The sequence below is a fragment of the Ixodes scapularis genome, unplaced genomic scaffold (assembly GCF_016920785.2).
Source record: "Ixodes scapularis isolate PalLabHiFi unplaced genomic scaffold, ASM1692078v2 PGA_scaffold0__279_contigs__length_252992795, whole genome shotgun sequence".
NCBI lineage: Eukaryota > Metazoa > Arthropoda > Arachnida > Ixodida > Ixodidae > Ixodes > Ixodes scapularis.
The window spans coordinates 74875552-74891778 of record NW_024609835.1 but is presented as its reverse complement, the minus strand read 5'-3'; the positions used below and the strand labels follow the sequence as shown (position 1 = coordinate 74891778).

General features: G+C 43.7%; 1 protein-coding gene across 1 annotated transcript in view; it reads right to left on the bottom strand.

Moving 5' to 3' along the window:
- LOC8037283 (alkylglycerol monooxygenase) overlaps positions 1-15659 on the bottom strand; it is a 57742-nt gene extending 42083 nt beyond the window's left edge. Inside the window, exon 1 of the mRNA XM_029966615.4 lies at positions 15314-15659. Coding sequence (XP_029822475.2) covers positions 15314-15424 — 111 coding nt within the window. The 5' untranslated portion in view covers positions 15425-15659. The remainder of the gene's footprint in view (positions 1-15313) is intronic.
- Positions 15660-16227: the final 568 nt, after the last annotated feature.

The window sequence follows — 16227 nt, the reverse complement described above, 5'->3', positions numbered from 1 at the left end:
GGTACACTCGTTCAGCAGCAGTGGCGACGATTACATCGCTCTGTACGTAATATATCTTCAAATCCTGCAGTTCGAAGCCACGGATCGTCTTCATTCCGCTGCCCGTGAACGCTGACATCATCGCACCGTGGTCTTTCTTCTGCGATTGGCTCACTCGCCTGGCCTGGAGACACGTCATCAAGGAACTACGACTACAAGAAGGAACTTGATGTGCATTCGGTACACTCGTTCAGCAGCAGTGGCGACGATTACATCGCTCTGTACGTAATATATCTTCAAATCCTGCAGTTCGAAGCCACGGATCGTCTTCATTCCGCTGCCCGTGAACGCTGACATCATCGCACCGTGGTCTTTCTTCTGCGATTGGCTCACTCGCCTGGCCTGGAGACACGTCATCAAGGAACTACGACTACAAGAAGGAACTTGATGTGCATTCGGTACACTCGTTCAGCAGCAGTGGCGACGATTACATCGCTCTGTACGTAATATATCTTCAAATCCTGCAGTTCGAAGCCACGGATCGTCTTCATTCCGCTGCCCGTGAACGCTGACATCATCGCACCGTGGTCTTTCTTCTGCGATTGGCTCACTCGCCTGGCCTGGAGACACGTCATCAAGGAACTACGACTACAAGAAGGAACTTGATGTGCATTCGGTACACTCGTTCAGCAGCAGTGGCGACGATTACATCGCTCTGTACGTAATATATCTTCAAATCCTGCAGTTCGAAGCCACGGATCGTCTTCATTCCGCTGCCCGTGAACGCTGACATCATCGCACCGTGGTCTTTCTTCTGCGATTGGCTCACTCGCCTGGCCTGGAGACACGTCATCAAGGAACTACGACTACAAGAAGGAACTTGATGTGCATTCGGTACACTCGTTCAGCAGCAGTGGCGACGATTACATCGCTCTGTACGTAATATATCTTCAAATCCTGCAGTTCGAAGCCACGGATCGTCTTCATTCCGCTGCCCGTGAACGCTGACATCATCGCACCGTGGTCTTTCTTCTGCGATTGGCTCACTCGCCTGGCCTGGAGACACGTCATCAAGGAACTACGACTACAAGAAGGAACTTGATGTGCATTCGGTACACTCGTTCAGCAGCAGTGGCGACGATTACATCGCTCTGTACGTAATATATCTTCAAATCCTGCAGTTCGAAGCCACGGATCGTCTTCATTCCGCTCTGCCCGTGAACGCTGACATCATCGCACCGTGGTATCATTTCGATTCATGTTCCGATGTAGATCAAGGAGCGTACGAAGTGGAAAAAAAGATGTGGAAATGTCTGACTTGCTCCGCCTCAAAAACACGAAGTGGAAAACTCAATGTAGAAACCAAGCGTGATAATGAAACCGATGTTGGAAGGGCTCTAGTTGGCATAAGCAAAAAACTGTCCGAACTGTTGGCAATGAAAGAAATTGTTGACAGCCTGATGTCTGTAAAGGAAAAAGTCGACAGCCTCATGACGGTTAAGGAAACTGTAGACAACATTGAAGCATCGGTCCAGATATGTCAGATGCCTATGACGATCTGAAACAGCAATCCACCGAGATTACCAAGCTTAAAAATCGGGTCGAGAAGATGGAGGCTCCCAACAGTGGCGAAGAAGTTAGTATGCTAAAGCAGGAAGTAAACAAGCTCGAACAGTACAGTAGACGTCAGAACCTGGAGATACACGGACTTCCACGAAGCAGTAATGAAGATCTGCTTAAAAAAATAAATGATGTGGCAAAAGAACTGAATCTAAGGGAACTGACTGAGAGTGACATCGATGGTTTTCACCGGCTCCCCTCAAAAGACAGCAAAATTCCAGCCGTGCTAGTTCGCTTTGTATCGCGAGTGACACGTGATCAATGGCTGCAGAGGAAGGGGCGTCTACGAGATAACCAATCTGATGTGCGCCTTTTTGATAACCTAACTGCCCAGAACAAAAATCTTCTGTGGATGATGAGAGCAAAAACCGAGGAAAAACACTATCAGTTCGCGTGGCAGAAAGATGGCAGAATGTTTATGCGGAAGAAGCAGGGCGACAGCACAGTTAAGATTGAATGCATACAGGATCTAGAAAGGATAGTGTAAGTGGCTGTGTACTATCGCTGGGTTATCGTGTTTTTTTCCCTTCCAATGAATAGTACGCCAAGTAAAATAGACTATCATGACCGGAGTTTGTTCAATATAGGCTTACTCACAACAGCGTTACTTTCCGAAAAAACATCGTTTCTTTTTTTTTTTTTTATTTAAACGCTAGAAGTTTGAAAAATAAGTATGATGATGTCGAGATTTTTTTTAGATTCTTTCAACCACAGGTTTGATGTGCTCGCGTTCACAGAAACGTGGTATACAGATAGTAGTGATGTTATTCCCTTTGCAGGTTATACGTGTCAGGGAATGTATCGTGTTAATCGAACAGGCGGAGGCGTTTCTCTTTACTTTCACGATGGTATTTCTTATGAAGTTCTTTCTGAATATAGCAATGTTAACGATTGCTGTGAATCTATTGTCGTGAAGTGTGTCGGATCCATTGTATCTCTTATTTACCGTCCACCCTCTGGATCGGTATGTGAATTTGTGGCTTATATTGACGAATTTCTTGAACATGTCGAACCGTTAAATTTACCAGTTACATTGATTGGTCATTTTAAGATAGATTTACTGCCCTCAAGCCCTATACGCAGGATATTTCTTGATGTTATTCAAACACATGGATATAAGAATGTAATTGATTCACCAACACGAGTTACGTCAGAATCGCAAACACTAATTGACTTATGTATTACCAGCTATCCGTCTGACGATATAATTACTGGTATCTTAACATGTGATCTAAGCGACCACCTACCACTATTCTGTTTTCTACCATCTGCAAGAAATGGAAAGGCAAATGATCCAATTTTAGATGCTCCAGTTTTAAAGAGATATATTAATACCATTGTTAATGATTATAATGCAATTAAATGCAAAGGTGCAAGCGAGCTGGACAAGAATGACGAAAATAATCCCTGGAGAAGGGGAACAAGAGGGACAAAGGACAAACATAAATCTCCAAACACAGCTAGGTGACTGGTGCGCGAATAACCCGGCCCGGGCGGATTTTTTCGGTCGCACACCAGTCACCTAGCTGTGTTTGGAGATTTATGTTTGTCCTTTGTCCCTCTTTTTCCCCTTCTCCAGGGATTATTTTCGTCATATTATTACCAGTAGCATCAACTGTTTTATGATATGGTGTCATATTTGAACTGGGATGATGTTTGCAATGAAGGTGATCCTAATACAGCTTACGATTTATTTTTGAAAAAGTTAAAATATTGCTATGATCTAGCATTTCCATTGACCAAAGTTCGGAAGCACAAGAAATCGAGAAAGCCTTGGATAAAACCGGATCTTTTTAAAAGGATTAATGTTCGTAATCGTATGCACCATAAATTCATCAAACTGAGAGATGAAAAGATATTGGCCGAGTACAAAAAAAATTTAGGAATAAATTAGCCTCAGATATTAAGAAATCCAAATTGCATTATCATCAAAACAAGTTTTCAGTTATCTCTAATGATTCCAAGAAAATATGGAAGGAAGTGGCATGCCTTATATCGCGACCAACTAGTAGACACCCCATTGAAATCGCTAGAGATGGTGTTGCATACGCCGGTGTATCACTATCAAACCTATTTAATGCGCACTTCCTACGCTGCGGCGGGTCTTCCTCTTCTCCGGTTATGAATGAGACTATCAGCTCTTATGTTCCAAACGTGATATCAAACTAAATTTTTCTCTCGCCAATTGGTGAAGAACAGGTTAGTAGTACCTTATTACTAGCATTAAAGAATAACACCTCAGCTGGTCAGGATGATCTTAAAGCAGCACCAATTAAGGCAATCTCGTACCTCATAAACGCTCCTCTGGCACAGATTTGCAATATTTCTTTATCTACAGGAATTTTTCTTGATAGGATGAAAATCGCTAGAGTTCGTGTTTTACATAAAGGTGGGCCAAAGCATGATATGAACAATTATAGGCCAATATCGGTGCTACCGCTTTTTTCAAAGATCTTAGAACAAGTAATAAATAGCAAGTTGATTTGTTACCTAGAAGAGAAGAATTTAATTGCAAAACAACAGTACGGCTTTCAAAAACGAAAGACTACCGAAATGGCCTTATTAAACATAAAAAAATAAATTAATTGATGCTTTTGAAAACAAGTTACATACAATTGGAATTTTCTTGAATTTTAGAAAGGCTTTTGATTTTATTAAACACGATGTTCTTCTTGAAAAGCTTCCATTATATGGTGTAAGAGGTATCTCACTAGACTTGATCCGTAATTATTCATCTAATCGTTTACAGTATATGGTTTTCAATCAGAGCTGAAGCAAATATATTACGGTGTTCCTCAAGGGTCAATTTTAGGGCCATTACTTTTTATCTTGTACATAAATGACCTAATTAACACACCAGGAACTCCAAATATTATTCTATATGCCGATGACATTAACGCTTTTTTCACCAACAAAAGCCTAGAAAAACTTGAAAACTCGGCGAACGCTTGGCTGCACCAATTGTTATTATGGCTACAATTAAATCAAATAGAGCTGAACATAGGTAAAACAAAATGCATCATATTCAAGTCTAGAAATAAGGAGATGATCAGCACTGTGACTATAAAATTTCTAAATTAAATAATAGAGCAAGTACCTTCGCACAAGTTTTGGGGGGTTTGGTTTGACGAAACATTAAATTGGACGCGCCATGTAAACCATGTGCGCTCGAAAATATCTAGTTCAGTTGGCATTCTGAATAAAGTCAAGTTTCTTCTTCCCAGCTGGCTTATGTGCCAACTTTATTACAGCCTTATAAACTCGCATCTTAATTACTGTCTTTTAGTATGGGGTTCAACCACAAAAACCAACCTTGATAAAATCATGACCATTCAAAAAAAAAAAAAAAAGCTGTACGCACCATTGAAAGTGTATCATCCAAAGAGCATACAGCCCCTTATTTTTTTTAAATATCGTATACTGCGTATTGATCAGCTTTTCAATGTCAAACTTGCGGTAGAAATATATAAACAAATTAGTAGTGACCAGGCGGCATTCTACGAGCTCTATCAACGTAAAAGTACACCTTATAATCTCCGGGACCAAAATTATATGACACCAAAATCTCGAGCTAATTACGGTTTACAAACATTAGCACATCAAGTTCGTGAATTTTTAAATAAGTATCTGGAAATTGAAGGAATAGTTAAAGATGCTGTATCGTCTTATAGCTTTAAAAAGAGTGTGAAAGCTTACTATTTGTTGAATTTTGGCTAGTGTTTTTATACTATTGTTGATTGTACGGTTGGGACGTGAACGGTATGACGTGTGTTCATGTGAATGTATTATTACTTTTGACTTGGATGGTACCCGAGTGATATGTGTATTTAGATTACATCTAGCGCTAACATTTTAGACTTTGTCCTATCATTGTCTAAATGCTGTTGAATTTTTTTTTCTCTTATTTTTTATGTTATTTTTTTGTTTTTGAGTAATGCTATATGCACTCCCGAGTGCAGCTCGGCCGGAAATTGCTATATGCACTACGTTTGTCTCCTATAAAACGAATAGTCACAAAACAGTCTCCTAAGCTGTGGCATAGCGTGGGAGTTAAGGTGTTAACTTCGTACACAAGTGGACGCGGGTTCGAATCGCGGTGGCCTGCCTATTTTTTTTTTTTTAACGTTGTTTTGTGAGGCATTTGGCGATATTTATATTTCTTTTTTGCGATGAACACTAAAAAAAGAACACCGAATGTTGTCGACGAAACTTCGCAGACTTCGCAGATCAGGGACAGCGGGGCTTGGGTTACCGGCTGGACGCCGCGAAGCGGCGTGTCTTGGTTAACTTTTCTTATTAGCAGCCGCATACTGTCGCCGCGAAGCGGCGTGAACGCAGGGGTGGGGCTGTGTTAACGAGCTCCCCAGTGATACACGCGCAGTTCGAAAAAGGGTGGCCCGAGCGGCATGAGCTCTCCGCGTAGTGCATATCGCAATTTCTGTCCAGAGTGCACTACGTAGTGCATATAGCATCGCTCTTTTTTTTTTTATTCCCCTCTGTTGCTGAACGATGTACACGGCTGGTGGAGCCTTGTCAGGCGGCGTTAGATCGCCTTTTGCCCCACCAGCCAAGACTACTGAGTCTGAATGAATAAAGTTTATTATTATTATTATTAAGTTGATGAGGGTGGACGACGCCAGAACAGTTGTAAGTCTACATGAAAGAAAGAGTCGGTACTTGGTGTTCGGGAAGATAATAAGACGAAATGAAAGAGAGAAGGAAGGGGGAGAAAGAACGAAAAATAATAATTATTTCTTTTGTGATCGCTTTATGCGATTCCCTAGTTTCACGGTGAACCTTTCTGGGCACCACTTGGTGTTAGAGACGCTTTGTAGCAAAAAATTGTAAGGGTGCAGGCGAGCTGGTGGAAGTTAACCATAGTTTTGTTTAACCCGAGATTGGGGTATTTCGGAAAAGGGACGAGAAGAAAAGAGGCCACAAGGAGGCGACGTCGCCTCCTTGTGCCTCCTTGTGGCCTCTTTTCTTCTCGTCCCTTTTCCGAAATACCCCAGTCTCGGGTTAAACAAAACTATGGCTTTGTAGCAGCTGTGCATGGACGCCGCCATAACTGACCTTCAGTTTTTGTTTCCTCTTATATCGTTTCTTTCACTTCATCATTACTATAGCAGGCCAGGTTTTTGACATATTAGATTCAACTGTATCCTTTTCTAAAGCATCGGCCTTTGTAGAGGATCGTCAACTACCGTTTCAGTTGCTCGGCATCTCGGTAAGACAAGAGAAGGTCAGCAATGGCGGCTGTAATTTGGCGCGTGTGTAAAGCGTCTATAAACAAAAAAACAAAAAAAAAAGTCCGAGGAAATGCAAGCTCGGCACAAGACTCGGCAGAAGGTGCCGGGCAAGTGCAGAAAATGTATTAAGCGATGCACATGAAGAAAACAAAATTGTTTTGCAAGCTGACAAGTTTAACTGCACGAGCTGCACAACATATTCTTTGCATAGCACCGATGAGAGGTCTTTCCTTCACAGGATACACTCCGGAGCAGCAACCTTGACGCGCCTGAGAACTACCATTTCGTAATGTTTTTCTTCGTAATGCCACCGTCGTTTCATCTGACAGCGCATATTTGTCCTCTCGCGCTCGTACGTTCGCAGCGGGGAGCTCAATCGCTGATCTTGCGGAGGTTTGCAAAATCAAGGGAGCTGGCGTGGCGTATTCAGCTATCGAGTACAACACCTTGTACACATTGAGACGGAGTAACTTTGAACCGTCCTCGTTACAAATGCACGTCTGTCTTCGCTGGGCGTTTCATTGGGCTACCCCCCCGCTCCGCTCCGCCCCCCCCCCCCCCCCCCCCCCAAGTAAGGAAAAACCTCACATCAGTATGCACAGAAGGAACGATGGAATGGAGACTGTTGCAGCCCTGTACGACACGTTTAGCTGCATTTTTTTGTCATCTTTATTAGATTTTATTCGTAAAATAAATAATTATAAGGTAACCCTAATACTTTTATTGTTCTAGAGTTCGTAGTAACCACTTTTTTTTTTTCATTACTTCGCAAGTAGTATTGAGTTCCGCCAACAGACGGTGTTTGAAACTGCTACCCTACTGAAAAAAAAAAATCTTGCATGACATTTGTATAATTTTATGTGAGAAGCCATGGCATATGTGAACTTATAAGAATATATCAGAAACCTTATATTTATATAAGAACCATAACAGAAAAATAAATTTCTAATATGCGGTCTTATAAGATGGATTTATGAACGTATATAAGTATATCCTAATAAAAATTATAGAATAAGCCTTATGAAAAATGGACCATTTCTATATGGAACTTATGTGAAACAATATTTCCCACGTGAACCAAGTGAGAAGACGGGAGTTAACATGTCCATATGTAACCGATAAGTGAAATAGCAGTAATTATCAAAAATATTCTCGCAGAATTTATATTTTTGTTCAGTCATTTAGATTAGAAACTTAGGTAACTAAATGTGGATCTGCATTTCTGCGTGTCCTCGTGTTTCGAGAGTTCCCCAAAGTGCATAGATTATTACAGTTTTTGGAACGCAAGATCTTCGTTAGCACGCAGAGGGACGCGAAACGTGAGCATCGAGTCTTGCTCAGTCGGGTTTATCATATCTTGTTTTCGACATTAACATCACCGCACGTGATTAGGTATAGGGGGGAGGATTCCACGAACATTAACTTTAATCCGCTCAACGGTCACTGCGATGGTATTTTTTTTTATTTTCGACACGTTGCTCCATCTCTTGTCAGGAGCGCAGAAACACGACTCTCCTCGGTCTGATTCGGCCGTCTGCGTTGAAGTTTGTCGTTAAAAACGTCATTGATGTTGCTATTACTTCTCGTGACTGCAGAGCGGTGCCTCGAGAATTCACGAGGTATCGCTCATCTATAAAACGTACCTTTGATGAAACAAAATCCAGTTCCTTAACAGCTGGTAGCTAGTTTTACAGCTCGTTTTACAGTCAGCGCCTCTATTTACGCCAACTTAGGTAAAACCAAAATCGTGATATTTCTATGGTTCGATATCCGAAAATCAGGCGAGGTAAACGGGTTCGTACTAGTCTATTTTTGTCTGTTCCTCAAGGTTGTGGTTGTGTCGCGATCACGTTTTTCTACACTCTGGGTTTAAGTGACATTCATGCTGTCTCGTGCTCTCAAAATCTCTAGCATGCCGCTGCTCTGATTCTTGTTCCACCTATCTTTTTACACTATCTGTGCTTAGCGCTCGTTTAGTATTCGACATCAAACCGCTTTCGGAAGGGAAAATGTATTTCCAGCGCAAAAGCTGGAACACCCGCGTATAAATATCTAACCGAAAAAGTACGAAATTCCGAACACAAGAAAATAGTTGCACACAATTAAAAAGGGAAGCTGAATTATGCGTGGGTTATCTCATACAGAAATACCAAACATGTTTCTAACAAAAATCATATTCGCAGTTTACATGCAGTAAATACCGTCGTTTTTCTAAAGTATAGCATGAAAATATTTTCCAGTGCTCAGAATTCTGCGTGGATTTCCGTTGATTTTTTGTACATATGTTGAACACGTAAAGGCGGACTGACTGACGTACCGTGGCAGTCTGTGCATCTCACGCATTCGTAGTGAGCCGTATCACTGGATGAATTGCTTGTGTGGCTAGGACCTTCAAGTTCACAACAAAAATAGATGAAGCCGTTAGCTGTCGTAATAGGCCCTCCTAGATTATTGTTTTAGAGAGTGTGCAGCCGCTTTGAAGGATTTCTTGAAGCCTGAGCCTACTGTCAGCGGCAGTTGTATAGAGCTTGAGAAAACAAACACCAACACTCACTACTCATAAGGAAAAGGAAACTTACGATAACAGGTAAAGAAACATGTCAGGTAAGGTAATCTCGAAAGCGATTGTGGAGAATACGGTAACAAGCGGTTTTCATAAATTAAGCAAATATAGTAAATGCCTGCAACAAAGTATAAATATACTGATGTGAAAAAAAACAGTCAGCGCCTCTATTTACGCCAACTTAGGTAAAACCAAAATCGTGATATTTCTATGGTTCGATATCCGAAAATCAGGCGAGGTAAACGGGTTCGTACTAGTCTATTTTTGTCTGTTCCTCAAGGTTGTGGTTGTGTCGCGATCACGTTTTTCTACACTCTGGGTTTAAGTGACATTCATGCTGTCTCGTGCTCTCAAAATCTCTAGCATGCCGCTGCTCTGATTCTTGTTCTACCTATCTTTTTACACTATCTGTGCTTAGCGCTCGTTTAGTATTCGACATCAAACCGCTTTCGGAAGGGAAAATGTATTTCCAGCGCAAAAGCTGGAACACCCGCGTATAAATATCTAACCGAAAAAGTACGAAATTCCGAACACAAGAAAATAGTTGCACACAATTAAAAAGGGAAGCTGAATTATGCGTGGGTTATCTCATACAGAAATACCAAACATGTTTCTAACAAAAACCATATTCGCAGTTTACATGCAGTAAATACCGTCGTTTTTCTAAAGTATAGCATGAAAATATTTTCCAGTGCTCAGAATTCTGCGTGGATTTCCGTTGATTTTTTGTACATATGTTGAACACGTAAAGGCGGACTGACTGACGTACCGTGGCAGTCTGTGCATCTCACGCATTCGTAGTGAGCCGTATCACTGGATGAATTGCTTGTGTGGCTAGGACCTTCAAGTTCACAACAAAAATAGATGAAGCCGTTAGCTGTCGTAATAGGCCCTCCTAGATTATTGTTTTAGAGAGTGTGCAGCCGCTTTGAAGGATTTCTTGAAGCCTGAGCCTACTGTCAGCGGCAGTTGTATAGAGCTTGAGAAAACAAACACCAACACTCACTACTCATAAGGAAAAGGAAACTTACGATAACAGGTAAAGAAACATGTCAGGTAAGGTAATCTCGAAAGCGATTGTGGAGAATACGGTAACAAGCGGTTTTCATAAATTAAGCAAATATAGTAAATGCCTGCAACAAAGTATAAATATACTGATGTGAAAAAAAAAGTTATTCTCAAGTAGAAAAAACCTCATTAAAAAAAAATGCCCCTTTGCTTTCCTAAGCGGTTGCTAGCTTTCTAAACTCAAGTTTTAACAGCTGGCACACACGAAATTGAGGAACGATGTGAACCGCAAACAAACGTCTACAACCATGCGCAGCGGGACACTACGTGCATGACATTCATCACAACATGATTGCACTTGATAAATCAAAGGACCAGGGCCGGCTTGCTCGAAGCAGAGTCGCAGCTGAGACTGCTCAAAGAAAGCGCTGTCAAGGCTAGCGCTCGAGCTTAAACCGAGTCTCAGACGCTCGCGCGCCCGAGCCTTGGCAGCGGTTTCTTTGAGCAGTCTCAACTGAGACACTACTTCTAGCAAGCCGGCCCAGATGTCCCATCCACAATTTACAGCGTTTACTTAGCATTAATGTTTACTTTTGTTTTTACAGCGGAGCTGTTAAGGGCTAGTTTGCCCAAAATCGTGTCCGTCAGCAAACAAATGATGACGCAGAACACTGGACAGTTACCGCCATCTGTGAGCGATGGCGGCAACCAGACAACTGGCTTGCCGGTTGTCTGGTTGCCGCCGTTCCTCATAGATAGCGGCAACCTTTCGAGCCTTTCCACTCTGGCTTGCCGACTAGCGGCCGGCCATTACTTCATTCCCACCATAGTACAGCTTCGCTGGTGTTCCTTCTACAGCAAAATGAAGAGGCTGAATTTTTTTTTATTACTTTTTTAGGTCACCTTTTTTACTTGTGAACGTTGTGAATTACGGCCAAAGCTGAAATTGATGAACAACTGGGGCACGAGGCCCTTCCGGGTTGATAAACGAATTGAAACGAAGTATTCACTGGCGTCCATAGCTGTGTGCGCGACTACTGAGCGCGTGCTGATTGCAAGCTTCCACTGTTCTTTTGCAACGTGCATTCGACACTATCAAGATTGTCGGTCTTAGCAGCTTATTAATGTGAAGTCGTTCTAAGCATGTGCTCTAAAAAGTGCCCTCAAATATAGCGTCTAGTGAAAGCCCCCTACTGGCGACGTGCGCGATCAAAAGCGTCGCTGTGGGCGGCCGTGCACGATTGGCCGAATTCCGACTATGACGTCGGCAAAAGATTTCTCATCGACGGAAATTAGAGCAATGTAAGAACTTCAATTTTGACGGCGTTGGCAGTGTTGGTTGCAGAGCGCTATGACATTAGAAACAGCATCGAACTTGTTGGTCGCAAGGTAATGACGTCACGAAAGGTAACCATACGAGGGCGCCAACAAAACATCTCGCCGCTGATAGGGAGTATTCGCTGGCGGCCATAGCTGTCTGCGCAACTGATGAGCGCGTGCTGACAGCCAGCTTGAACAGTTATTTTGCAACGTGCATTCCGCATCACCAGTTTTGCGCGGTCTTAGCAGCCTATTAATGTGAGCTTGTTCTGAGCATGCGCTCTAAATATAGCACCCCAAACATTCACAGGGTCTCTTATGTTACCCCTAAAACGACTTCAAGGCGAAAGCGCCGATGTAAACGTGATAGCGAACCTCCGAAGACAGCGCGCTCCCTGACGACGCACTTTTGGTGCCGTTTCGTTGGCTCACTCGGATTGTGGCGTCGGCTGTGGTCCCGGTCATAGCGAACCTGCGAAGACAGCACGCTCTCTGACAACGCACTTTTGGCGCCGTCTCATTGGTACCTTTCGGTTTGGAATCTTTCGTGTCGGCGACGTGTTTTCGCCAAAGGACTTTGAAGGTCGACTGAACAATGAGACATATAAGGCTCTCGCCTTAATATGGCGTCCAGCGAATACCCTCTGTAGATAAGTTAATTGCAAGCATGGAGTCCCTTCTGGTGCCCCATGGGTGCAAGCACGTGCAGCGTGAGCGTGAACGTAGCTTTGAAAAGCTTGAAATTGCACGGGGGTGCCCGCACGAGCAGAAGCATGGCGGCGGCCAGTCGCCCTGCTTGCAATCGTCTATATATACGTTGCACTGCCGGGACAACGGTGGCCATTGTTGTGGCCATTTTCTGGTGAGCGCGTCCCTTCTGTAGAAAACATTTTACTCCATCGAGTATGTTCTTCTCCGTTATAACAAGTACAGGAATAAGCACCAGCACGGTGCAATGAAATTATGTGCAAGCCATGTATATGATCCAAAAGGCAGTAATAGACCGATCTCACCAAGCGTTCGACGCATGCGCGAAGCAGCCATAACTTTAGTTCACACAGAAGGCAGTCGGCTGTGCACGAGACTGTTCGTGGCCCGCACGCGCAGAGGTCCAGCGAGGTTGTCGCACGCGAAGAAAGACTAAAGTTCCCTCGATGCTTTGCGGCAGCGGTGGCGTAGTCAAACTGGCTGGTGAGATCGGTCTATTAGCACGAAGAGAGGAAACGAAGCCTAATACTCCACTATTGCAGGACTCGGGTATAAGTGCCGGAAGGCACTCTTTGTCTATTCAGCGGGGGACTACGCCAGTACAATCTCCTACATTGTTTCGCCATTTGTTATCGGAACCCCTATAAACAAAACTTTTGTTACAGTCTCTATTCATAGTTTTTAACTTCTTCGTTTGGGTTTGGTCGATGTAGCTCGTTACATGTAACATGTAAAAATGTAAGTAAGGTAAGGATCGATGCTACGATTTTTATTAGGTAAATATTTGCAGAACATCCTTGGGGGCGTTGTTTGTTGTTTTTTTCTTTGTTTTTTTTTTGTATTGTGAGCAGCACATTTACCATTCCGCTTGTGCGTCGTTATAGTACCACTTTATTTAAAATATACAATTCATTAACTAGCTCAACTTACCGCCTTACGAAGCTTCAGAAAACCAGGGTCAGGTCGCTCAGTCCTATAACCTAAGTAAACGTTTCCATTTGGGCTGCCCACTCATCATGCCTCTAGAAAACATAAGCACGTGCTAAGCGGGGAATTCTTTCTGAAAGGAGGGTTAGTACGCAGCTGGACAAGCATGAGGCGTTTTGTGTCGCTGTTCAAATCTCGTGCGGAGTGTGCAGATGTGGGTTTCTCCCGGGGGAATCAAATCATACCCAACGTATTTCTCAATTAGCACCCGCGAGTACGACTGTCCAGAGAAGCAAGAAGGAATTGGCTGCTAAACAAGAAACGTGGCGAATTAAAACAAAAAATACAACACAAAAAGCGACGAGAGGAAATTAGAGAAGCAGCACAATCACACCAAGCAACACGCCTTGCGGTTCTTACAGGTGTATAAACAACAACCATTGTTGTGCCAACACGCGAGGCACGTGCCACGAGCGAGCACTGGAAGTGGCGTCACAAGGGGGGGGTGGGGGGGGGGGGGGGGGGGGGGGGCGGCGGGTGTATCTCAAAACGTCCCATTCGCATTTGAACCTTGTACATTTCGACCCATTCTCATTTGGCCCTTCTCGTTTGAACCTTCTCATAACATCCGAATCGTGTTTTTCGCAACTGGACCCATTCTCATTTCGCCCGTTCGCGTTACGACCGAATGGCACTAGTTCGGTATGCTTCTAACGTCGTTATGCCTTCGCGGCTTTGTTGATGAGCCTTACCTTGCTTGGGCGCCCAACATATCATCAGATCTATGTCTTGGGCGCCCAACATATCATCAGATATAGAGGTACGCACTGAGAATCGTACATTGACGCCTGCTTCCCTTCCTCTAAGCAAACGAGAGAAAAAAAGCGATGAACATTTAATTTGGAAACTTTGTTTTGACAGAAATAGCATACATAATAGCAGTGGTTATCAACCATTGATGTTTCGCGGACCCCTTGTAGAAAGGCAGAGATGATGGAGGACCCCGTCCGGGGTGAGGGGAATAGGAAAGTGTAGGTTATCATGGTAATGATTTAATAAATGGATATAACTAATTGCTAGTGTGAAGTAGACTTATCTCATTGACATACACACGAGAGTACTTTTCCAAAAATTGAACGTTTCTCCTAACGTGAAGAAAGACAACTAATATTGCCGTGCCTGACTGATGAGATAGGGCTTCGCGGACCCCTAGGAAGCCTTCGCAGACCCCCTTTTGAGAACCACTGCATTATAGAAGTGGTGGCATTGTCCCAAGTTGAGAGACCTCAAACAACGTGACATTTCGGAATATGATCTGGCTGCGATAAATAGTTGGTCTGTTTTATTGTCAGCTAGTAGATTTTCACGACGACCTCGACCCACTGCTAAAATCCTTAGCAGAGAGAGTATGCCTGTAGCGTGGCACACACACACACACACAAATTATATCAATGTATTTATTAATATTACCCTAAAAACGATTTTGGTATAGAAAGAGTCAAGTGCGACGGGGCCAAAGCGAGATATTTTTGAGAATGGCTGTTTTGAAAAGGGCCGGGTGAAAAGGGCGAAATGAGAACGGACCCAAATGAGGAGGGTTGGAATGCGAAAGACGAAACGGGAAAGGCCCAAATGCGACAGGTCCAAGAGAGAACATCTTTTTGAGAATGGTTGTTTTGAGAAGGGCCAAGTGAGAAGGTCGAAACGAGAACGGGCTCAAATGATAACCACCCGGGGGGGGGGGGGGGGGGGGGGGGGGGGGGGTGCCGCTGACCCTGGTGACGCCGCTGACTGGAAGAACATCACGGTATCTTGATAGTGCACTAAAGGGCGTCACTACTGCTGTCTCTGCACATTGTTTTGTTTTGAACATATGTCTCGTTCCTTACTTGGAGTGCTCTTCGGCGTTAACGTTGAAAGCGGTGTGTTGCGCACGTACCTGAACGATGTAGTCCGGGACATCTTCAAGTTTCTCGAACGACGTTTCGTTCGGGCTAGCGATGTAAAACAGGTAGCCGAGACGTTTGGCCAGCTCATTGGCGGGCAGCATGTTTCTCGCTTAGTGACAGCGAGTGAACGTCGCTCTGGCAGAGCGCGCTACAAAGGCTATCTCTGGTATCACGAGTGCGACCGCATCATATCAAAAGTTCGCCCCGGTCAGATCGGCTCCCCGCCGCGAACGAGATCCCTTTCAGTCGTACTTTTTCCCTGTCTTTTTTCTTTTTTTATCTTTTTGGATTTGAGCAGGTGTACCGGGACCACTGCGCAGAAACGGTGTTGTTGCGCATACGGACGAGTGATAACCTTGGGCAGGCTTTTTGCGATTATCGCTTCCCCTCGCGGGGATCATTCTCGCCCCCTCAGAACACAAGCTGGGAAAGCTCATACACTTGGGTCAGTGCTGCCATCTACCGTGAAGGGTATCAGTCAGCAAACCCCGCTCGAGCCGTGGCGGGATGGACAAAACGAGTTTAAACAAAAAATACGCTTGTCGTTGCTTTTTGGGGCGAAGCTCCCCCTTACAAAAAAAGTGTAATTCCTTTTTGTGGAAAGTCTGCTGAAAAAAGTCAACACAGGTATTAAATGTCAACAGCTTTCCATCATACTTTCTGCAGATTCTATTTAGCTTTTGATTTGACTTCCAGGAGCCGTTTGGCCCAAAGTTCATTAGAAAGGCAGTAGACTTCTTGGCGCCTAGGTGTCTACTTTTTGTAGACACTCCACTGAAAAGCTAAACCTCTAGCATAAGACAACCTTGTGACTCCAAGGCGATATTGGCACCAGACCATTTGTAGTCTCTGTGTCGCCAGAGCCTACAGCTTTTCTTGTGACTACCTTGCGACTTTTCGCTGT